We start from the raw sequence: 26098 nt of genomic DNA on the forward strand, positions 1-26098 counted from the left end.
TAAAAGTCTCTTTAATACTATTTCGTTATGTTGTATGAATATCATTTTATGATTCGAAGGTCCTATCTATATTAAAGTTTTTAAAGGTATTTTATTTTATTCAAGAGCCACTTTTATTAAAATGCCTGAACTCTACCATCTGGTATTTAACTGAGATGAAGGGGTCCACTTGCTTATCCGGCCTCCTCCTACAGCTAGTCCCACAGCAGGCTAACAGCATTTAATATCTACCACAGATACACAATACATTCATTCTGTAGCAAGCACCTCAGTGAAATTCAGCATCTGATAAGTGTGGATATAGATCAGCTGCAAATAGAAAAAAAGACTCTCTATAATCTATATATAATATATATATTCTATGTATAACCTATATTACCTAAAACAATGATCTGCAAACTGTGATTTCCAATCATTAATGGGTCATAAGATCAATTTAGTGGGTTATGAGAACATTAAAAAACACACATATATTAAGAGCCAAAAGCGTAATAGGAAAGGAAATATCAAAGTACACTGCATGCTTTATGGGTAAATATTATTTCATAAACATTTTATTTTAATCTTATATATGTATTAACACATATGTACTGAGTCATGATATAAAATAGATTTCACAGCTCTCAACAACATCCCAAAGAACATATTTGGTCACTTGGTCCCTTGAGAAAAGATTTGTTTTTTTGTTTTTATTTCTCCATTTACAGCCATGGTTCTCCTGCAAGGTGGGTACTCTGAAGGCCTTGGGCTCCGAGCACCACCCCTTCCTGGCTCACTGCTATTTCCTATTTTTCCTCCTGCCCACCCAAGCTCCCAGAGCTCCACTGAAGGAAATGAGCCACCGTGCATCTGAATGTGGATCAGTAGAAGCCTCGGGTCCCTGCCACCACATGCCAGGCATGAGGACAGGGGCTTAATAGATGTGACTCTTTACAGAGGTGGTTTCCTGTTTTTTACCTGTAGTGGTAACTCACCTGTGCATCTCAAGCCTCTGGCACAGTATACATAGAGACTGAATGGATGTTTCCACATAAATCAATTCAACAATAAGCACATTCTGTAGATTGTATACCATATAAATTAAATTCAACAAAATAGAAGAGTTTTAAATAAAATGCTTCATTTCTCCATACTTAATATAAAAATACTACACAAAGTTTAATTTATATTGATTAAATCCTGTTGTATAAAAGTTGAGGCATCGCGTTCTGTGGCTATTGGTTTTATGACTTGTCATACAGTTATACATACGACTTTTGTAGTACAGTTATACATTAACCCTTTGATTTTGAGCAGTTATAAACTTATTTTAATACAACATCATATGTTCAGTACTAGCTATTACTTTCATCTAAAATAATTTAGTAATAGTACATGATACTTTGGAAAAAGTAAAACAGTTAATAATTTTCAAAATGCTACTAAGAAAGACATCAATGTACACCTGATTTGGGGGATGACCATATTTTGGCCTGTGACTTAATGGAATCTGGGAGAGTAAACCAAAGCTTTTTTTAAGCTGGAAGGACACACATTGTTCTTTGAGTTCAAACCCTTCATCTTTCATATTAGGAACTATCTGCACACCAAGGTAAGTATAAGTGACTTATCTACAGGCACATAATTACACAGTAAGGGAGATGTCCCAGGTTTCTTGATAACAAATCTAGACCTCTTCTATTTCATAAAGATGTTTATACTATAATTCAATCATATTTTTAAAAGATCAAATCAGATATCAAGGAAAACAAATACATGATAACCTTTTAGGCTAAAACAGTGCTAGAGCAAATGTTTAATAAACATGTGTGTTGACAGCTGTGCTGCAGGTAAACGTAGTGAGTGTGGAATACAGAGCTGTAAAGACAGGTGGCTGAAGTCCACTGGTCACAGTAATTCATTCTATGTTTCTTTATGCATTACTTTTGTGCATTCATTGTGTTTTCATCTGTATCACTTGAACTCAATTTTTTCCACAAAAATTTCTCATTTGATTTCCAAAGTGAGGTTTCCAGCTCCTCTTTCCTTTTGGAGGATGCAGCAAGGGGCACTTTTTCACACAGAGTCTCTATCACTGCCAAGTCGGTGAGTTTACTAAGACTGTCATCATTCTGTTCATTCAAGATGTCCCAGAAATCTTTTGGTCTCTGTTTTGCTTTTTCCATGGGCCCTGAAAGAACTTTCCTTGGCAGTTGTGTGGGACCGTTCCCATGACTTTTAAAGAGGTCATCAAGAATAGACGTGTCACCAAGTAAGCCTACCACAGAAGTATCTCCTAACACTGGATTTTTTATCTTTTTGTTTTCCACTTTGAAAAGGGGCTCATTTCTTGAAATGCCTGTTCTTGTTAGGTTTTGTTCATCTTTCATGGTATATTCCAAATTTTCTAACTCATCTGCTTCAGACTTAGTGTTCAGGGAACAGGATGCTATAATGTTTTTAGGGGCTTGGCTGTTTTTCCCATTGTCAGTCTCTTGAGTTGAACTTAGAGGTGATTCATTAGTTTCTCCATCATTAGAAAGCACCACTTCTCTATGGAAACTGTGATTTTGAAACTTAACTGATTTTTCTTTATGTATTTTTGGGCTATAAATTTGAGAGACTTTTTTGGAAGAATCTTTAAATGACAAAGTTTCAGAATCTGACAGCCTTTCTTTTATAAGAGATACATTTTTTTCAGACTTATTCCTGACACTCTCTCTTTTCTGATGGGAAGATTTAATGAGTTCTGCATCAGAATCCACAAAAAAATCTTTTACCTCTGGATATTGAGAAGCATAAAAGTCTTTTAGCATTTTCTGTCGTTCTTCTGATGTGGCATTGGTTATATGGCTAGCAAATTCCTTTACAGAAGGGAAGTTAAAATAAGAAGCCATTTCTTGAAATTGTTTTCTGAAGATTTAATGAACAAAAGCAGAGGTTATTTTTATTACATTTTATTTTTAAAGAACTCATCACCATTGATATTATATAAAGCAATGTATATTTGACCCTTGAAAACAAGGGTGTTAGGTTTCCCCATGCAGTTGAAAATACAAGTATAACTTTTGATTCTCCCCAACATTAGCCTACTGTTGATTGGAAACCTTATTGATAACATAAAACAGTCAACACATATTTTGTATATGTATTGTGTGCTGTATTCTTACAATAAAGTAAGCTAGAGAAAAGGAAAATGTCATTAAGAAATCATAAAGAAAATACATTTACACACTACTGTATTTACCAAAAAATGTTGCCTAGAAGTGGATTTACACTGTTCAAACCCATGTTGTTCAAGGGTCCCCTTGTAATTCTATTCATGCAGTGTACATTAGCTTAATTCCGTAATGAAAATGCATTTATTTTACACTAGCAGGATGTGACCTCTTCCCTCATGCTACTGAAAAAAACCTTTAGCTCATGAAGTCACCAGCTTTTTAAGTCATTCTGATTTATACTATTAAGTATTTCCTGGGAATTGTGGGATTGCAGCATGCAATTTGGCTCCAGCCAGCCAATTTATGACTGATATGAGAATCATAATTTGTAGAATCTGTACTTGAAAATCTATATTGCATTTAAGTCCTACAATTGTCAAAGAAAGGTCTTAATGAATGGAAAAGAGAAAATTCTGAAAAACTAAAGGGATTTTTCTTCTTCTCTCTCCTTTTCCTTCTTCCACAAATATAACATAGAAATTTCACAAACGTTTTAATGATCTTAAAGGAAAATTCAAAACTGATAAACCTAGATTCTTTCTTCTCCCACCTGGTTCAACTTGGGTATAGACAGCTAAACTAAGAAGTGAGATGCTATTTAAAACAGTGAGTTTGGGGATCCCTGGGTGGCTCAGTGGTTTGGGGCCTGCCTTTGGCCCGGGGCGTGATCCTGGAGTCCCGGGATTGGGTCTCGCGTTGGTCTCCCGGTGTGGAGCCTGCTTCTCTCTCTGCCTGTGTCTCTGCCTCTCTCTCTCTCTCTCTGTGTGTGTCTATCATGGATAGATAAATTAAATCTTTAAAAAAAAAAAAAAAAGCAGTGAGTTTCACTCTTGCTCTAAAATACTAATATAAGCTGTTGTATGCATATATGAGAAAATGGGCCTTCCAGAACCCTTGTAAGACAGAGGCAGAAAGAAAGATCATTTCAGAAGCCTAGACACCAGACTCTGCTCCCTTCCTCAGATGAGAGTGCTACGGACTGAAGTGTGTCCCCCTCAAATTCAGATGTTGAAGCCCTAATCCTCAGTGTGACTCGGTTTGGAGATAGATCCTTTAGAAGGTAATTAAGATTAAAGAAGGTCATGAGAAGCCACCAGAGAGATCTTTCTCCACCATGAGAGGATGTGGTGAGAAGGTCACCATCTGCAAGCCAGGAGGAGAACCCTCACCAGAATCCAAATCAGCTGGCATCTTGATCTTGAACTTCCCAGGCTCTAGAACTGTGAGAAATAACTTTCTGTTGTTTAAGGCCCAGTCTGTGGTATTTTGTTACGGGAGACGGAGTAGACTAAGACAGAGGGATTGCTCTGATAATGCTGAGTTTGGGCCATGTATCAGGAATGCTCAATGTTCAGAGATATTCTTTTAAACAAAAGCCAGAGACAAGAGACAGTGTTGTAGCACATGGTTAATAGTCTCAAAGTTCTAGAATATATTTTTTATTTTATATAATATTTCCTTAAAACAGTCATTTATGCATTCAACAAAATTTATAGACCCTTTATGTCATAGGCACTGTGAACAGCCCTACTACCATATTCTTCAAGGCATTTATAGTCAAGCTGGGGGGAGACAGATGCATACAAATCAAACCAGAAGGGAGTGATAAGTCCATTATGGATGTAAATATAGGGCCCTGGGGGTACCCAGAGAAGAGGTACCTAAGCCAGCGATGGGTCATGGGTAAGGTAGCAGAGAAGGCTTCTTTGGTGCTACCAGTCAGGTAAGGATGAGCAAGGAAACTTTCCAGGCAGAGGGAGAACAGGCACAGGCCTACTTCTGAGAGGACCTGGCTCACAGGGTGGGCAGGAGAAACAGCTAAGGAAGAGGCTGAAAATCATGAGGGGTTTGTATGTCAATTTCAGAAGTTTGAATTTTCTCCTGAACACAACAGAGAATCCTGAAAGTAAAATATTTATTTATTTGTAATGTATATAAATAGGAGCTTTAAAGCCACTGTTATTTTTTGCTGCTCAGGTCAGGTTATACAGTTTGTGTTTCCTGTGATTTTAGTGGCAATCCATCCCACATGCTCAGGACTTTCTTACATGGCTCCAAGAGGAGCATGCTGGCTCCTAGTCCTTACCACATGGGTCCTGTTAACTGTTCCACATCCAGATATTATCTACGCCTGATCAACAGCCATTCTTACGGCCACCAGGGTATTTAATAACACAAATACAAGCTTCCAATTTTCTCTCCTGGAAATTGCCAGTGTTCTTGTTGGAAAGCAACAAGCACGTTCTTAAAAGGCTCCAGTTTTCACTTCATATGAAGTAATGAAGTATTATTATTTTGTTTATTAATCATCTCCAAATCCATTTTCATGGCATTCCTAACAAATATTTGTGCTGCAAAGATTAAGTTAATGGCAGAGTTACAGGCTGATGTCTTTTTATTTATCCAAGACTTGGTGGGGTCTCAGCAGCTGCCAAAGTACTTTCACCTTTGCTGTGCTGACTCACTCACAATCCTACAATTCGGTCACTTCTGGGAGGAGAGCTGTTTCTGACCCATGTTATGTCAGTAATATGCAAGTAAATTAGGTTGTGCCGTTGCCCCTCACAGGATGAGTTACGATTATAATTCATTTTATTTTTGCCTTCTAACTTGCTTTCATAATTTTTGGTCTTTAAAAGAATTTTTTCTAAGTATTTAAGTAAGTGCAAGTTACAATCAGGAGGTGTAAGTTTAGCCACTTTTTTACAGACTCGATCCCGGGTCTCCAGGGTCATGCCCTGGGCTGAAGGCAGCGCTACATCACTGAGCCACTGGGCTGCCCACGTTGGCCATTTTCTAAGAACAATTTAGTAAACTAGAGTAGACCCTCAGAAGCCACTATAGAGAAAGGAAAAAAAGGAAACCAGAGATCAGTATCTCTCAGCAAATATATCCAGGGTAGTTGTGTGTCATGATATAATTCTAGTTCTCTCCCCTTTGCCATTGCCAGAGGAACTGAGGGAAAGGGGTAGAACCCAGCTACACCATCTTCTATTTGCCTGAGCTTTCTGAAGTGAAGGGGGTACTGAAACTTCATTCCAGTGACCTGAGGGCTGCAGCTGGTATAGATTCCAGAATCTCAAACAGGGGAATGGTTAGCGGGAAAGACGTCAGGAGTTCTGACACCATGCCCTGGCTCAGATGTTGGTATTCTAAGGTTAGCCTTTCACTTAACCTGAGACATTTCTTCCCTAGGATGAATAGACAAAGAAGGAAGAAGGCAAAAACTAATTGTTAATAGTTTTATTTTTATAGATAGTGCTAAAGAGGATAAGGACACTTGTGCTCCTCAAAAACTGGTAAAATGCATTATGGCCTGCCTCTCAGCAAAATAAATGCCTCAAGTAAATTGTCCCAAATTTGCCCAGAATCGTAGTTATAAGTCTGTTTAAGAGGAGATATGCCACTGTAGCATGTGGAGTGTTCACCTTTCTGGGCAATGGTGACAGCTGAGAGTCATCCTCCAACCCACCACACCTGCGCCTAAGGGCTGAGGAGCTGCCAAACCCTTGCAGAGAGAATCTCCAACCCAGAGAGCCATCACTATTTGCCCACACTCTGCAGAGGTCTTCAGGGCCAATTTGACCATGACTTGCATCCCTGCTTACTTCAGCTGCTACTCCTCACTTACATGGAACCTCTCATCCCCTCCTAGTCTCTTCATCCCCAATCTAATTCAATCCCTCACCCTTCCAGACTGTCCTTCGATGCCCCCAGAACCAGGCTGTGATCTACCAACTCCCCTGTTCTTCTCCTGGAATGGTCCCTCTGTCCCCTCATACCACCTCCTCCTATGCAGCCCTCACAAGCTAAGGCTCCTATGCCTTACACCCTAAACCTCAGGATTCATGGTTCACATTGCTGCTTCCAGACCAATATTCTCTTTCTCTTGGAGATTCCTTCCCCTCTTTTAGGTTTATGCTATCTCGCTAAACCATTCTCTCTCTCATGTTGACTGATCTTTTAATTGCTTCCCACTAATGACTGAACACTCAAGATTAACTCTACTTCCTTTCCCATCTCCTGCCATCATCCTTTTGTTTTTTAAAATTTTATTTATTTGAGAGCGAGAGAATACAAGCAAAGGGAGGAGTAGAGGGAGAGGGAGAAATAGGCTCTGCAACTGAGCAGGGAGCCCCATGTGGGGCTCAATTCCAGGACCCTGAGATCATGACCTGAGCTAAAGGCAGACACTTAACTGACTGGGCCACTCAGGCGCCCCTCATCATTCTTAATAACACCAATATCCATGTAGATGCTCTACCTAACTCCAACTCCTGGCCTACCAATTTTCTTTACCACCCCTGACCCAAGACTCAACTGCATATCAGGTCCCTATTCCCAAGGCCACAGACAGCTACCATGATTACCATCAATTGCACAACCTGCAAATCCCTGAATTCACTCACCTCATACACCAGCTCAATCATTCAATTCCCCAATGACAACAATGCTGGAAGATACTTCTGACCTCATCAAGCCTCCCCTTCATCTCGTTTAGGTTCAACTTTGTAATTACTCCTTTGCAAACAACCTTCAGCTTCCTTGCTTCTCTTTCCCTCCATTCTCCTAACTCCTGATAAAACCCAGCCATCTCTATTCTGTGTCTGCAATGGAGCAATTGAAGCTTGCTGAACAAAGTCTGCACAACTGCATGGATGTTTTTTTTTTTTTTTTAAAGCTTTTATTTTTATTTTTTAAAGATTTTATTTATTCATGAGAGACACACAGAGAGAGAGAGAGAGGCAGAGACACAGGCAGAGGGAGAAGCAGGCTCCATGCAGGGAGCCCAATGTGGGACTCGATTCTGGGTCTCCAGGATCACAACCCCGGCCGAAGGCGACACTAAACCGCTGAGCCACCGGGACTGCCCTGCATGGATGTTTCTATTGGAATTATTCTCCATCAGGGACTTAACATGAGCCATGAATTCTAGTCTCACTAAGCTTGCTATCCTACTTTTTAAGTGATTTATTATATGACGTTTCTCTCCTGAAATTTCTTTCCCTCTGAAACGATACTTTAATTCTCAATACTTTGAGGAAATATCACCATATCAATGCCTGTCTTCATCCCTTCATCTAGAAGGCTAGACTTTCCTCAGTGGTCTGGATCACACCCTCTCCTGCCTCTGGGACTTCTGTTATCATGTCTTTGGCATGATCTCTTTTTCCCCTATTAGTCTTTTCCCTCAACACACAAACAGGTTCTATTGTCTTCCCAACTTAAAAAAAACTTATCTTTGACCCATAACGGCCTCCAGCTCCTGCTACTTTTCACTCTCAAAGAGCTGTTACAAGGTCTGCCCATCCCCTGCTTGCCCACCACCTCACCCCGGCACCTGCCCATGGATTTACGAACTGCTCACATCAAGGTGGCCAATGAGTTCTCTGCTGCCAGTTCCAGGAGGCACTTTCCCACTTCATCTAATTCTGGTTCTCAAAAGCATTTAATAAAGTAAAGTGCTCCTTCCTTTTATTGTGCCTCCTACCCAGCGGGTCACTGTCACCTGAAGGTTTAGTCTTGGGGCTTCTTCGCTCCTCTCAGTGCTAGGTAGGTTCCTAGGTTATTCACACAGTCAGTGGCTCTAAAATCATTTATAATCTCAATGCTGATGACTTCCATACCTAGATCTCCAGCCCCCAAACCCTAGAGGAGCATATCTATTGCCTATTTGGAATTTCCACAGAACCTCAAATTTAATATATGAGCAAAAAGAGAACTCTTGATTTTTTTCTTTTTTTTTTTTTTTTAATTTTTATTTATTTATGATAGTCACAGAGAGAGAGAGAGAGAGAGAGAGGCAGAGACTCAGGCAGAGGGAGAAGCAGGCTCCATGCACCGGGAGCCCGATGTGGGATTCGATCCCGGGTCTCCAGGATCGCGCCCTGGGCCAAAGGCAGGCGCCAAACCGCTGCGCCACCCAGGGATCCCTTGATTTTTTTCAATTCCAGTTTTCCCTATTTAGTAAATCCAGTCTGTTGTTCCAACGACTAGTCCAGTACCAGACTGAATTCATGTATTTAACTGTCTCCATGACAACCACTGTATTGCAAACCACCGACTAGTTCCTTCCAGTTTCCCCTAATCTGCCTCTTCCACGCAGCAACTAGAACAATCTTTTGGAAACATACATCAGATCATGTTCATGTTTCAATAGCTTTCGGCTGCACTCAGAATAAAATGCAAAATTTGTCCACAACCTACAGGGCTTTGCATGCTCCAGCCCCACCTGTCTTGGCCTTTGTCTCATGGCAGTCTACTTGGTTCATGCACTAAGTTCACAAGTCTTCTCTCAGTTCCTTGAACACACCTGACCTCTTCCCTCCACAAGGATGTTTTTTTTTTTTTTAATTTTTTATTGGTGCTCAATTTGCCAACATATAGAATAACACCCAGTGCTCATCCCATCAAGTGCCCCCCTAGGTGTCCGTCACCCAGTCACCTCCCCCCCTGCCCACCTCCCTTTCTACCACCCCTAGTTCGTTTCCCAGAGTTAGGAGTCTCTCATGTTCTGTCTCACAAGGATGTTCTTACTCTAGTTCTTTGCCTGGTTATCTCTCAGGTCACAGATGTCAATTCTGTCAGGAAGTCTTTCCTGAAAGCTATCTGCACCCTTCCGGATCCCATTATTCTCTATCAAGGAGGCCTGTCCACTTCTTTCTTGTATAATTTTATAATTATTTATAAGTTTTTTTTGTTTTTGAAAGTTTTATGGTTCAATGCCAACTCCCACTGCACTATAAGCTCTATGTCCTTTTTTACCCTCTATGTTCATCACCCAGCACAATGCCGGAGTACATGTTAGGTGCTCAATAAATATTCAATGAATGCATATAACGCACTTAAGTATTTTGTGTATCCATATAGAATGATTTCATTTTTCATCAATTCAGGGTTTAGCTTTCTAAAAACATTTAAAATATTTGGAATTTATTTTTTAAAGTGTACAAATTCAGGTGCCAAGTATGGTTAAAATTCAAATAATTTGTGTATTTTATTAAGTAGCTATATTTCTTTTGTGAATAATTCCCAAAGTCCAGTGTTTTTATAGATATACCTGCGGATCCCTTTTGGCGTTTCTCCAATTATGAAGATGGTCTGTTCTGTGCGGTAGACTATTTTCTTCTTCTTACTTACAGGGTGTGAAATGTAGAGAGGAAATGAAATGTTTCCTTCACTTAGTTGTTGGCTTTTCTCTGTATGTGTCAATGTATCTGTCTTCATTTTTTCTTTATGCGTCTGAAAAGAGAAGGAAAGCAAAAACTAAGTCTGAAAAAAATAGTCATTTTTGGTCAAACGAGGAGATGGCCTTATTTTTCCCCCAAGCTCTTTATAATCAAGTATATCATATTCTCCAACCAATTCCATTATGAGACATGTTAATCTAGATTTTTAAAAAGAACATGTAGGGAAAAATTACTTTTATATCTTTCTGAAAAGTAATGGCAATACTATGATATTTCCATGGTGTCTATGGTTTAAGATACATGTTAAAGATATATCTCTCTTAAAGGTGTAATAAAAGTAATAGCAATAATATGATGCCTTCATTGTCAAGACTGATTGCATTCTATATACATGGTGATATCCATAATACTAAGTGAAATAAAAAGTAATGATTATAAGAATAATGGCATAAAAATGAGATATTTAAAATTCTTAAATTCAATAATTTCTCTCAATATTAGTAATCAGATTTTCAGGCATTTACTTTTATGTAAGTAGCCAAACTTTTAACAAATAATAATCTTTATATGATCAGTAAGTAAGAAATCATTTTCATAAATCCTACTTTTTAATCTCTACTGATTGCCAGGCTATTTAGTGATTTTAAGATGCTAACTACAGTTGGTTGAAATTACAGATAAAATCTTATTTATGTTACAGACTATATGGGTTGCTTGTTTAACATAAATGGTTAAAAACACCGGGTCAAGAAAAAAATAATTTTAAACTATATGGTTCCAATTTCCTTGAGAAGATGCTACAGTGAGTATGTGGAAAGTGCTATCCCATTCCAAAAAGAGAAATATTGGATACAATTTGATAACAACAATAGCAAAATTATATTTGAGCTCAGAAGTAAGAAAGGTAAATCTCTAGGTGTCAAAAGCAAAGAAGTAACATAGTGATAAATGGGAGTTAATGCCTTAAATTATATTCTGCAGGCCTCTATGTCTAGAGAGGAAATGAAAATGACTTTCTGCATTAAAAAACAAACAAACCAAAAACAAAGGAGGAGTTAAGAGGATATCCAATTTGCAAATTAAAGCTAGGAAAGTCCAAACTGGGAACACAGGATAGAAGCAGGCTACCTTTATACTCTATATAGGAAGAATCACTGGTCAAATGTGGAATGCCCAGCCTGTGCCAATTGTGGAATCTCATTTTGTAGCACCTGGGTGGTATGGGAAATCTAAGCTAAAAACCAACATAAAAAACTGGCCCAGAATCAGTGAAAACTATAGATCTCAATGAAGGATGAATATAAAAACATACTATAGGAAGATTTCCATAATCCAAAGAATGTTTTTGATTCCAGGATGTGAGGAGTGGCGAGTTGCTCAGGCAAAAATTATGAGGAACATATAAAATCCACCACCATGAAAATGGGCAGGTGCAACAAATGTGAGAATACACATTGGAGGAATTATAGATAATAAAGCAACCTGAAAGAGACTTTTTAAATCATTAGCATGTCCAGAAAGATAAAGGAATAGAATCTGCCAACAAGAACTGGGTATTATATAGGCAGATCTGAAAAAGAACCAAACACAAACTCTAAAACGGAAATATAGTTTTGAAATAAAAAGCAGAGATAGGAATAAGCTCAAAATATGAGTAAAAGCAACACATTAAAAAACAGCCCTACAGTGACAGTTGATAAAGTGGTAGAGTAAGAAGACATAACAAAATTTCTAAGATACTAGAAAGAATAGGGAAAACAGAAAAGATAATGCAAAGTTATAATGGCAGGTAACTGAGGAAAGCATGAATCCTCAAACCAAAAAAGGAGAATCTCTAGTGGGAAAAATAGTATTAATCTGTACTTTGTTATATCATAGAGAATATCTTAAAAACTAGCAGGGAGAAAAAACAAAATATCTCACAAAGAAATGACAATAACCTGAAGACAGACTTCTCATTAATACCATCATCACCAGAAGATAATTAGATGATACCTTCTATATGCAGAGAGGAAAAACTATAAACTTAGAATTCTATACCCAGTTAAACTATCATTATTCTTTTTTTCAGACAAAGACTATAAGAAAGTACTAGATACATATTCTTGTTGATGACATAATTATTTTTTCTTTTATAGGAGTTCACTGGGATTGAAATAGCACATATAAAACGGATGTGGGTAGGGAATAGTTTTTCATTCCAATAATATTTACTGAGCACCTGTTATCTTCCTGGTGCTACAGGATGCAGTTGAGAATAAAGATATTTATATATACAAAGAGGCCCCAACCCTTAGGGGGCTTAAAAGCAACAAGCCATTTTTTATTTTAAAGATGGAACATTTAGTTTTCTTTTAAAAATAAATCATTTATTTCTTCAATTTATATTCAAGTTCATTTTCTTGAAAAACTGAACATAACACATATAGCTGTTCATTATTTTTTCCCTCCCTCCCTCCCTCCCCCCCTTCCTTCCTGTAATCTCTATATCCAACATGGGTACCTAACTAACAACCCTGAGATCAAGAGTCACGTGCTCAGTCACCCTGTAACTGTATATTTTGTAGTAGCAAACCATTTCTTTTTCTTTTTTTTTTTTTTTTTAGCAAACATTCTAATGAAAATAAATTGACTTCTTAAATATCTATTGCAAACCAGATGGACAAACACAAAATGTTGAATGTGCTTTCCTTAAAGACAAAACTTCTTGAATTTTAAAACATTAACAGAGAGGAAAATTGTGACCTGTTCATTATTTTTTTTTCTTTCCCTCCCTCCCTCCCTCCCTTCCTTCCTTCCTTCCTTCCTTCCTTCCTTCCTTCCTTCCTTCCTTCCTTCCTTCCTTCCTCCCTCCCTCCCTCCCTCCCTCCCTCCCTCTCTCCCTCCCTCCCTCCCTTCCTGTAATCTCTATATCCAACATGGGTACCTAACTAACAACCCTGAGATCAAGAGTCACGTGTTCAGTCACCCTGTAACTGTATATTTTGTAGGAGCAAACCATTTCTTTTTCTTTCTTTCTTTCTTTCTTTCTTTCTTTCTTTCTTTCTTTCTTTCTTTTTTTTTAGCAAACCATTCTAATGAAAATAAATTGACTTCTTAAATATCTATTGCAAACCAGATGGACAAACACAAAATGTTGAATGTGCTTTCCTTAAAGACAAAACTTCTTGAATTTTAAAACATTAACAGAGAGGAAAATTGTGACCTTTAAAGATAAATTTGAAAGAGATTTAATACATTTATTTTACATCATGAGAAAACAGTTGAATGTTGAAAGTTTCCAATAAAAAGGCTCATCATTTTAAATGATCCCCCCCAAATAATGATCTATTATTGTAAGGAGAGATAGGATGTTTACATGAAGATAAAGAGAATAAACAGCAAAAGAAGGAACTGGTCAACCAAGAACAATCCCTCCTCATATAGTGCATCTTCTGAAGCCATAGAGAAATCATGCCAGGCAATGGCAATTTTCAATAATTTACATGATTACTCTGGGTTCTGACTCTGGCAGGATTACAAAGCTCACATTTTATGTGGATACATTTTTTTAAAGTCAGTTTTATACATTCTTCAGGGAAATTCAGTTTTCCCAACAACAGGTATCAAACATGTGGATCTTTAGTTTTTGCCAAATATCCTATATTTAAAAACCTGATTATGTTAAACAATCATAAAAAAGGAAAAACATTCTTTCCCCACATGGGCTCAATAACCTATCCTTTATTTTTTAAAAATCTATCTAGATTCAGATTTCCATTTTAGTAGAGTCCTTTAAAACTTTACTGAAACAAGGCTGTGAAACAAAATTTTATTAATTAACTTAATAAACATCTTGGTGGTCTTATTATAAAGCCGGTTTCACTCTAGTAAAATAGTATCCTTTACAATAGCTGATACAAGGAAAGCAGTGCCAAAGTGCAGTTGCAATTGTAGTGATAGTTATAATTTATTATAAAGCAAAGTTCAAGGCCTAAGGCCAATATGAAAAGATTCCAGATTATGTGAATTGGACTCAAACTCATCCATTACCTCTATGTCAAAACTGTGAAGTCATATGATACTGAGGCAACATGATAAGGCAGCAATAGTAATTAAGGCTTGAGTAATGAAAAATTCAGTAAAATGAGCTAGATTAGGAATTGAAAAGACAACATTAGCATTATCCCTCCTTAACACTAGGAGAGAAGGTGAGGTTGATTGATAAAGAAAGTAAAATGAATCCACTCCTCTTTCCCCTACAGAGTAGAATGGCCAACAACTGGAACACTATGTCTGTATTTATAAAGAAATATTGCAATCATGACTTGAATAAAGCAGAAATGCCAGTTTCTGCAAAAGCTCCTAATTGTTCCTAATATTTTCTTAAAAAGTTTCTTTAAAACTATCCATCAAGATTTGCCTTAAGGATGCCTGGGTGGCTCAGTGGTTAAGCATCTGCCTTCGGCTCAGGCCATGATCCTGGAGTCCCAGGATTGAATCCCACATGGTGCTTCCTGCATGGAGTCTGCTTCTCTCTGCCTGTGTCTCTCATGAATAAATAAATAAAACCTTAAAAAAAAAAAGGAAGTATTTCTATATTCTGTGGTTCTTATGAAACTTTCATATGACAATTTGTGATTATAATGATAAGGAATTATAGAGAAGAACTTTGTACAGTATTTGCATAATATAAATATTTCTGCTAGTATTTTAGAAAGCTTGACACTATTAGAATATAATTTATAACTTAGTAATTGCTATATTTATGATTATTTGCTTAATTACTGAGTATTGTTAGGTGTTTCTGCTATAGTATCTGTATGAAAAGTCAAATTCAATTTATGGAATCTTTATTAAAAATAAAACTTAGTAAGTGTAAGGAACATAGTAATCATTTCTAGGGAAGGTAAAAATGCAATTAAAAATCCATTTGAAGGATGCCTGGGTGGCTTGGTGGTTGAGCGTCTGCCTTTGGCTCAGGGTGTGACCCCAGGGTCCTCGGATCAAGTCCCACATCGGGCTCCCTGCAAGGAGCCTGCTTCTCCCTCTGCCTGTGTCTCTGCCTCTCCCTCTGTGTCTCTCATGAATAAATAAATAAAAATTAAAAAAATCCATTTATAATGAGATTAGTTGAATGGAAATGGGGAGCTACTCAAGAAGGTGGATTTATCAGAGAATTTTGAAGTAATCATTCTAATCTATGAACCATAATGTGTCTTCCTCCTACAGACATAAACATACTATATGGAGCAATCAATTGAGAATTGAAAAAGTGAAGGAAAAACTGTCCTTCAGACCACAGTTAAACAAGGCTAAAAAGGTAAAAGACAGGCTATGTCTGATTATGTAAATCTTAATCTGATTTATGTAATTAAGAATTTAAACACATGATGTGTTATCTTTACAAAAGTAATTGTTATTAAAACTAAAATTCATAATATAAAAATTTGCTCAATTCAGCTAAAACATTAAATATATATTATTTCTATAAGTGATAATTGTTCTAATATATTTTGGCCAAAATGGTCTCATCTATTTACAACTAAAAGTTTAACTTGGAAATAGCTCACTTCAAAAACTTCCTATCAGCTCTGATTTAATTTTGATGAAGTTATAAAATCATTATTGATTTTTCTGATGTTATCTGTAAAATGTGTTTGAAAATATATAACAAAAATTATTTAAAAGGTATAATGTGTACATTCTATAAAATAAAAGCTATAATTATTTTAAGTTGTAAAAGATATACATTTGGAGTATAAATAAATAAGAAGGCACTTTTGTGAGAAAAATTCCATCTTCTAGAGCAGCCACAATGAATCCAATTAGACCTAAACAACTGCATATAATTCTGTACAATTTACTGAGAAGTTTTACGTTTATGTTGGTTCTACCGTTCCTTATCTTTAGACCAACAGTAAGAAACATTCAAATAGCTTTTGATAATACTTTCTTATTCCTTTGAACCAAAAATGCATGGTCTGTATTTCAAGACATTAGATCACTAAGCTAAGTTATATTACTTTAACTGAACCAACAGTTATTTTTTGAAAGGCAAAGCTAAAAAAGGTGATAAAGTACGTATAGATTTTCAGTATGAAAGTAAGAAAAAAAAGACCCTTTAAAAAAATTTAAAGATAGCAATCTTTGGCATCAATGTATTGAGAAAAAAAAAAGGCATATTGCCCTATCTCACAGTCATATGATTACATTAGTATTTTTCTATTTACTTTGCTATGTAGGAAATCTATCTTTATTATATACTAGGAAACTTTACTGGCAATAGTTCAGAGAATGTTTATGTTCAAGTTAAAAAAAAAAAAACACCTTTCTACTAATAGTCTTGGAGGTAAAAAATAACTTTGGAAGTAAATCACTAAAGAACTGCAGAGAGCACCTAGAAGGGGATGGCAAGGAAATGAAAAAAGTTCATATTGTCAGTCTTTCCTACAGCCATTCACCTATAACAAATGGGTTAAGAAACATTACAATCCAGGAGAATGAGTTTCAAAAGCAATCATGAGTAGCCTCTACTTCCCGTTTTGGCAGGAGAAATACTATTGTAATCTCTGCCATCTTTCTAAACTCTTGGGGTTACTTCCTGGAGACACATGCACAGCCAGTGCAGATACTGCTGATGCTATCTCCCCTGCTTATGTATGCCCTCCATGGAGGAAGCTTGGACAGGGATAGGGCACAATGAAGCAGAACAGCTAATAGGATGGGTAGCCTTTCCACAGTAGGTGACTGGGAATTACCGAAATGTTTTATTAAGCAATTTTTGAATGATCTGTTGGCTGAGCTGGTTTCTCCAGAAAACACCCTGTAAACATACATCATAACAAAGAGCAATGCATATTTAACAGACACGTTCATGGTTTTTTTTTTTCCCCCCATAACCAGATGTTTAGGCTTGATTCATCATTGAGAGAACTTAAAACAGGGAGATTTTCAAAGGTTCTGATGGCTCGGACCCACCGAGAAGCCTAGGTGGAAAGATTAATTAAAGCTGGATTCTGGGGATCCCTTGGTGGCTCAGTGGTTTAGCACCTGCTTTTGGCCCAGGGTGTGGTCCTGGAGTCCCAGGATTGAGTCCCCATTGGGCTCCCTGCACGGAGCCTGCCTCCCTCTGTGTGTCTCTCATGAATAAATAAATAAAATCTTAAAAAAATTAAAATAAATAAATAAAGCTGGATTCTAAGATCACCAGAGGATCTACCCATTACAGGAAAGCTCTTGGTCTACACCTTGTTCCTGAGAACAGCACAGAGCTTCACAAGCCACTCTGGTCCACTTGTGGATGCACCATGTAGCCACAGTTCCTCACATTGTCCCAATCACACCAACTCTGCTATAGAGACTAAAAAAAAATCAAGTGCTCTTTCATTTGTTTTCTTCATTAAATCTTAAATAGTGAAGTCTGAGAGGCAGCAATGTTTTTGTTTACACATTTGTTCAAATGAGATTAAAAAAGAAATATGCATTTGGGAAAGGGCCAAACTCTGTAAACACATAAAAAGTCAAACTTCCTTGTCTTTGCAAAGGAGAGAATCAGTAGTATTTTTTTTGTATTTTTTTTAATAATAAATTTATTTTTTATTGGTGTTCAATTTGCCAACATACAGAATAACAGAATAATACCCAGTGCTCATCCCGTCAAGTGCCCCCCTCAGTGCCTATCACCCATTCACCCCCACCCCCCGCCCTCCTCCCCTTCCACCACCCCTAATTTGTTTCCCAGAGTTAGGAGTCTTTATGTTCTGTCTCCCTTTCTGATATTTCATCCACGTTGAAGCAAATGGTAGGTATTTGTCATTTCTAATGGCTGAGTAATATTCCATTGAGAATCAGGACATAAAACATAAAACACATAAAAACATAGAGCACGTGTAAATACATTCATTCAAATGGCATCTGAATATCTAAAAGGACAAAAACTTTTAAGGATCTTTGCACAAGTGTGAAAAGCTCCTATCCTTAAAGTAATCATTCAAGATTTGGCCTGGAGGTAGGAAATATTACTGTAAATGTAGTTTTCCAATATTCAGGAAAGTGTAAGGCAACTATGAGCTACCCCTAAATTGTCTTTACTCATCCTCTGGAGAAAAGCCAGCTGTTTAGAGGACCCACCACAAATACATATTAAAGTCAAATTTTCTTGCACGTTTATTTTATTTATTTATTTATTTATTTATTTATTTATTTATTTATTTATTTAATTTAATATTTTCTTGCATGTTTAAATATGACATTCAAATCTGAAAAGCAAAACAAAACAAAACATTTAGATGCAAATCCAAATTTTTTTTTTTTTTTTTTTTTTTTTGGTGGGGAGACAGATCAAAGTTTGTTATTATTGTTCTGCTTTCTTCCTGGAAGAAATAATAGTTACAATCCAGCTACATCTATCTGTATTTATTTATCTATATATTTTTAATAGTACTTTGCTTTCTAGGTGAGTCACAACAGGACAACTTTATATTGGCTGTACTGAGCCTAAGTTCCTTTTTTATCCACAAGAGTCCACTTCTCATTTTCTGACAGACCCATCTATCTAAAAGAACAAAGTGATAGTCTTGGGAGAGCAGGTGAATACTGTGGAATACACACTACCAAAATAAATGTAGGGGGACGCCTGGGTGGCTCAGCGGTTTGGCGCCTGCCTTCAGCCCAGGGCGTGATCCTGAAGTCCCGGGATTGGAGTTCCGTATCAGGCTCCCTGCATGGAACCTGCTTCTTCCTCTGCCTCTCTGTGTCTCTCATGAATAAATAAAATCTTTTTTTTATTTTTCTAAAAAGAAATATAGAAAACCCTGGACACACTGCCATAGCAGTCATCTTGTGCAAAAGGCGAGGTGAGACAGTGGCAATCACCAAAGTCTGCAGACCAGTAAAAGGGAGTGTTTTTTTTTTTTTTTTAAATTTTTATTTATTTATGATAGTCACAGAGAGAGAGAGAGAGAGAGAGGCAGAGACACAGGCAGAGGGAGAAGCAGGCTCCATGCACCGAGAACCCGATGTGGGATTCGATTCCGGGTCTCCAGGATCGCGCCCTGGGCCAAAGGCAGGCGCTAAACCACTGCGCCACCCAGGGATCCCAAAGGGAGTGTTTATGAATACCCTCAGTCTTCCATGGCAGCGTGGTCAGGGCATAAATTCCCTTTAATACCTCATGCAGACAAGGGCTAAAGCAGAATCTGGGGCCTTCTAGGGTGGCAGTTGGAGCACTTCACTCGGCATCTCAGTTTCCAGGGAAACTTGGAAATTTCTGTACCCTGGGAGATAATGAGCGATTTGGGAATCAGGATCTAGGGGGTTGGAATCTGGATCAGGGACTTCCATCAGTCTATTCCATATTTAAAATTTACAATTCTACTAGTCCTTATAGGATCTCCAGAAAGTAGTAATGAATATAGGTCCTTAGCATCTTATAGCCCTGACACAATTTTGAATTTTTGTATGTATTAATTACATTAGTTAAAACTTTCTTTAAAAACTATGTGAAGGTCCTGTACTTAATAATACCTGGTATATGAAAAAATCACAGGTGGTACTATGGAAAAAAAATTAATTAAAGATAACCTTCCTTGGCAAGTATCTGTCCCTGCCTGCCCTTCTAGTGGCTGGCTCTTCCCACAGGTAGCTTAGGCTCCTCACTTGCCTCCTTCAGGCCTCTAGCTGGAGTTAAGGCTTCTAAATATAGTCTCACAAAGCCACCAATGGTTCTCAATCATCTTGAGAAGATCATTTCAAGTACCATGTTCCAAATGACACAGAGACATTGCAACTAGTTGTGAGGTTTGCTGCAGATTATTATGAAGAACAAAACAGAAAGCAAGAAAGCCTGTGCTCGCAAACAAGGGGAGGGGCAGAGGGAGCATCTTAAGCATACTCCATACCCAGTGCAAGCCCAGTGCTCTCAATGCTGAGCTCAATCTCAGGACCCTGAGATCGCAACCTAACCCAAAATCAAGAGTCAGACGTTTACCTGATGGCGCAACTCAGGCGCTCCATTTTCACACTTTAAAAATTATTAAGGACCCTAAAGAGATTCTGTGTGGGTTTTACCTATTAAAACATTTAAAATATTAATCTATTAAAAATAACAATAAGTCAATTACATGTTAACCTAAATAACTCTAACAACAACAAAACGCTTTATATTTTCCAAAGCCAAAAAAAAAAAAAAATTAGCAAGATTCATAAAACATAGCTAGATCCTATCTGGCTTCTGCATGGAATCTGTTGCAACAAGTTTGTTTTGGTCAGAGTATATAAAGAAAATCAGTATCATATAGATATATACTTAGAGGAAGGAAGAGTATTTTAATAGCCTTTTCAGATAATTGTAGATATTCTTTGATGATACTGTATCAAAACTCAATTAACATTAGTTACATGTGAAATCTGAAACCATATCAGTACATTTTTCATATTGTTAAAATTAAAATTCACTGGTATATCTTGTACTTTGGCTGGATTTTTCCCCATGCATGATTCTGTGGTATCATTCACTGGTCATTTGGAAATATCGATTAACTGAATTATGCAGATCTTCAAAATGATGATACATTCAACTATACAACAATGGAAAATAATATTTGCTGTTATCACCACCTATTGCATCAGAAAAAAACTTTAAGTATGGGGAAAGTGTCATGGGCATGGTTTTTCAACATTTTAGTTTTTACTTGAAAGCTTGAATTTTATCCCTCGCAACGTGTACTGCCCCTTGTTTTCCTTGACGTACAAAACTGACTAGGTTCATTTTTAAGAAATTACCTACCAAATAGGCAAATTTAAATGACCAATTTGTCAAATACAAGTGATGTTTTATAAAAAAAAAAATGGTGAGTCCAGTTTGCAGCTCAATTATACAAGTGCTTATGTACACGTCCTATTTTATCAAACAGAATAGAAAAAAATGAGTATAAAGGGTTGAGATTTGATAAAATTAGCCATTCTTATCAAGGATAAAAATTCATCAAGGATATTTATCAGAAAAGCTAGTCTTCTTTTCCTGCAAGTATGTTAGCGTTACAGAATCCAATGACCACTAGGTATAAATTGGGGCCACTGATGATTCATGTTAAGCTGCCAGCAGTTTTCTCACCATTGCTTTTGCACCGTTTGTACAAATGTTAACTAGTGAAAGGGGTACTCTGAAGTATTCTGAAAATAGTTCTGACCTTGCAGACCCCTGAAAGAGTCTCAAATATCTTAGGGGTCCATTCCATGGACCACACTTTGAGAACTGCTCATCAACAATAAACTGACATGCTTTCATTGAGCACATACTTGATACCTCCATACTGGAAACTGACCAGAATGATCAAGAGTAGATTTTGGTTTCACCCAGCTTTGTGTCTACAAACAGAAAAAGGCTCCCTTCCTTATTGAGGGAAAACAGGAGAGTTTTTCTGTCCAGAATGATGATTACCAGCTCCAGGCCCGGTTCTTGGCCTTCTTCACCAGGGAATGGTTAGATATTCTGCACATGTTGAAAGTTACTTATCAGACTATAAACTCTTAACATTTCGGTCTGTTCAGGTCAGTTTAACATCTTCTGATTATTGCTCTACATGCAAGGCCTTCCATGATCTGTCCCCCTATGCAGCTTTACTCTTCCTGATATCCAACATAGGCTGGCCTGGTTTGGCTGGTCTTCTCACTACTGCCAAACACATCATGATTTCATTTCTAGACCAAATTTCCTCAGCCTTGCTTTCTGCCCAACACAGTTCTATCCATGCTTGAAAGTCCAGATTCATGAGACTTTCCTTGCATACTTTTTTTTCTTGCATTGCTATTTCAATTTTTCATTTGTTAGCGTTATTATATAAATGGAATCTACCTTGATTTAAGATTTTATGTAATCACATACAGCATACCAAGCCAAGTAGCAACAATGTTGGATGTAGGTAAAAAATCCTGATTTCTCTCACCAAAGGAATACAACAATATCAAGGGATCTCTTTGAACAGATAGGGGCCCTGTACTATTGGAAACTGTTTTGATTGCTTAGATCTTACCTATGTAACGGGATCAATATATGCCTATAATAGAGAACCACCATATATATATATATATATGTATGTAAATATATATGTGTGTATATATATGTGTGCAAGGCACTGTTTTAGATCTGTGGGGTTATCAAATGTGAATTAGAGATATATCCTGCTACTTACAAGTCCAGAGTTTATTTTGAAAAGAAGAAAAAGATGTGTACTTACATAACTATAATAAAAGTGTGGAAGTCATACTTCAGAATAACAGGCCATAGAAAGTACTATTGGGTGAAGCAGAAAGAGGATAAGAGGAAGGACATCTTACTTCCAACTTAGGGAGGAACCAGAGCAGGCTTTGTGGAACACGTGACAACACCTGAGGTAGGTTCTGAAAGGTAAATAGGTTTGGAGGTTTAGGGGATAAGAAAATTAAGGCTCAAGGTTATTTCTTGGTAGAGAAAAAGCATAAGAGAAAGAAGTAAAAAATCATGTCTTTGTCAAAGCATCTTTGGCAGAGTAGATATTGCCAACCATGTCACTGTATTTCTTGAATCCCGATAGTTTTAACTATCTAACAAAATATTTTTTAAAGTGAAGGATACACTCAGTCCACCTGAATTTTGTTTAACTGCTAAAGTGAGGGTGTTCTTCACAGGCAAGTTATTTTGGGAAATTAGACTGATTTGTCATACTGGAAAAGTAAAATGGAGTTTAAAAAAAAAAAAAAAACCTCCAAAACAAAATAGAAACCAAAGGAACTGAGGGAAAAAAACATAAGCGAAGATACAAGGATTAAAAAACTATAGAGATTTAAGCTTACGGACACCATTGAGCCTGAGGGAAGCCACTTACCATTTCATTTTTAAAAATCAGTAAAAATAATACATTTGCATTAAGCAGTCTCCAAGAATCCTCCAAATTCTAAAATACTATGATTATCTAGTCTTAAAATTTTGTTTATTCATCCTATAAAAATTCAGAATTCATATGTGTAGAGACGGGATTTTCAGATGACAAGGCAATACATGTTTCCATTAAGTGGCTATGTCCAATTGATACTATGGTTTTCACAGAGGGATAAAATATAATTTGAAAAGGGCTGTTAAGTGTTTAAGTCATCAGGTAGAGTAGATTAGAGTTCAATGAGGTCTTATATCTTTAAGCTTTGACACTGTTAATGAAAAGGCATTATTTGAAGAATATTTTTTAACTATTTAGAATCTTCCAACTATTCTAAACAGAGAAATTGTTCCAAGAAGTGACATCTATCTTCTATGCAATTGGAACAATGACCAGCTAGGAGGAGAGTTAGAATCCAACTACTTCTTGATAAGCAAAGGTTATTTTCGTCAGTCAAGTTCATTGTTAAATTAGTTTATAATTCCTTTCAAATGTATTTTTTCCATAGAAATCTTCATGATAAATGAGCCTTAGTTCAAGGTGGGTCCTTCATCTATAAAATTAGAGAACTAGACATCTTTTATGGTTTTCTAACATATACTATTATTGGTACTATTAACAAAAATCATATTTGGACATTGTAGAGCATAAGAAAAGGAGTTTCACTCATTGCCCTTACTGATCAGCAATAATTATAATTGTAATAAATATTTATACTATATTTTGAGCAATTTCAATGTCTTTCTTGCAAGGAGCTAAATATGTTTTGTACACAATAGCTCAGCAGTCATGTTACTCCATTAATATTGGTAATATCACTGTGAGGAAGGATGCCACATCTCATAGCCACCAACCAGGAGGGGACTAGGTGTGTATATTTAAAGTTAATAGCAGATTCTCCTTCCTCTGACTAGGTAACAGGTATTCTTCACAAATGATATACTATCTTTCTGAATCAATCCTAGTTTCAAGGACAGAAACTTTTCATACAAATACTAGTTGCATAATTACATACATATACACACAAAATTTAAAAATCTTGATCTCCACTAAAATTACTTGAAAGAATAACTTTCTGATATAAATACCATAAAATTAGCATCTAGGTATAGAAAGAAAATGATAAAGCCATGAGAAATCCCACTCAGTAAGAGTTAATTTCATTACATGATGACACATAAACCTTCCTTACTCAATTACTTCATAAACCAGTCATTTGTGAACGATTACTTTAAACCATCATGCCATTCACTATCCTGAAAAATAGGATAATGGAATGCTGTATCTCCCCAAAGTCTGCTCCATTGTAAACAGTCCATCCCTCCTTGCTGACTCCAAAAGCTATATAAACACACCACAATCAAATCCACCATAGCTCATAGAAATCCTTTCCTTAAGTAATCTACAAAATGTCAATCTAATACAAATACAAGAAAGAGAAGTTCTTACACAACGTTTTGTATTTACAGTATTCTGAACAGTGTTTAAACCTGCACGGGTTATAAAAGGCACCCTTCCCCACCCTCCCCCTGTTCTGGGCTGACAGTGTGCTTAGGCCTCTCATTTACACCACACTGCAATAACATAAAGAAGGGTTTACTATTAATCCAGGTTTTACTACAAAGCGACCCGTTATTTCTCTGTCAAACACTGGCAAGAGTGCCAAGTGTCTGTCATCCAATTCAGGGGATTAAGTCTTCTTTTATAGTCTGATACTTGTACCAATTTATAAAAATACAGATATAGTTTCTTAGAGTTGGTCACAGTCTATATTTTGGCTTGGATTCAGGCACAGAGGTTGACTATGACAGCTGGCAGGAAACAGAGGGGAGAATACATCCCCTCCTCTTGGTGACCATGTCTCAGTTGCCATAGTGATTAATCCTTAATTGAATGCTGTCTTTGTACACTTCTTTTCAGAAAACTTAAAGTATACTTAAGTTGAAAACATGCAGTTGATTGAAAAAATGAGGCAATCACAAACAGGTATAGCTAAATTCTGTGACATACTTCCATATATTGAACAAACAAATTAACTCTAATAAAGGTATTATCAGTTCTTTCAGATGCTTAAAAACATTTCTTTCTGGTCTGAGTTTAAACCCAAATCATGCAGATTTTCCCTCTTGTTATCAGACATCTCATCTTTTAAGATGAGCTATTTTCAGAAATAGCTCTAAAATATCTAAGTACAATTTAAGACAAAACAAGTTCTTATTTTACATAGTTTGTATTACTACAAAACTAAGGGATGATTAGAAATTTGTTTTAGGAGAGATAGGTTTTCATTCAAGACACTTAGAAAATGTTACATAAATAGAAATGAATTTATAAAAGTATAAACTATAAGAAACCAAAGGAAACTTGGAAAAGACAGGATATTTTGGCCTCTTAATAAATTGTTGAATTTGAAAAGCAGGTTCAGAGCTCTTGTCACTTTGGTTATCAATAATTACATCAAAAGGACTGAGAAACTCCTCAAGACCACCGGAGTTTATCTAGGATTGTGGTGTACATTACTTCTGTTTTGTAACTTTTCCATTTAGTAGATTCCTTTGCCATTTAGTTAAAAGCTCTTACTTAGACTCAACTATAGTATTCCCTGGAAAGTGAAATACTTACTTAGTGTGACCACTGTTAATTGTGTGTTGCCTTCATACAAATAAATAGGATTTGTTTCATTTTCTTAGGAAGTGAAACAACACATCTGCATCTGACTGCAGACACACAGACAACACAGACCACACGCATGCATGCACGCACACACACAATCTTTTCAAACACAAATAAAGGTCTCTAATAAAATTTTGGTGAC

General features: G+C 36.7%; 1 protein-coding gene across 5 annotated transcripts in view; it reads right to left on the minus strand.

Moving 5' to 3' along the window:
- Positions 1-524: 524 nt before the first annotated feature.
- The window catches only part of ERCC6L2 (ERCC excision repair 6 like 2), a 160171-nt gene continuing 134597 nt past the window's right edge, over positions 525-26098 (minus strand). For all 5 annotated transcript variants that reach the window (XM_072834593.1, XM_072834591.1, XM_072834603.1 and 2 more), the window contains 2 exons: positions 10261-10442; positions 525-2892 (listed from right to left, as the gene is read on the minus strand). In XM_072834593.1, coding sequence (XP_072690694.1) covers positions 1920-2892; positions 10261-10442 — 1155 coding nt within the window. In that variant the 3' untranslated portion in view covers positions 525-1919. The remainder of the gene's footprint in view (positions 2893-10260; positions 10443-26098) is intronic.

This window comes from Canis lupus, chromosome 1, assembly GCF_048164855.1.
Source record: "Canis lupus baileyi chromosome 1, mCanLup2.hap1, whole genome shotgun sequence".
NCBI classification, from domain to species: Eukaryota; Metazoa; Chordata; class Mammalia; order Carnivora; family Canidae; genus Canis; species Canis lupus.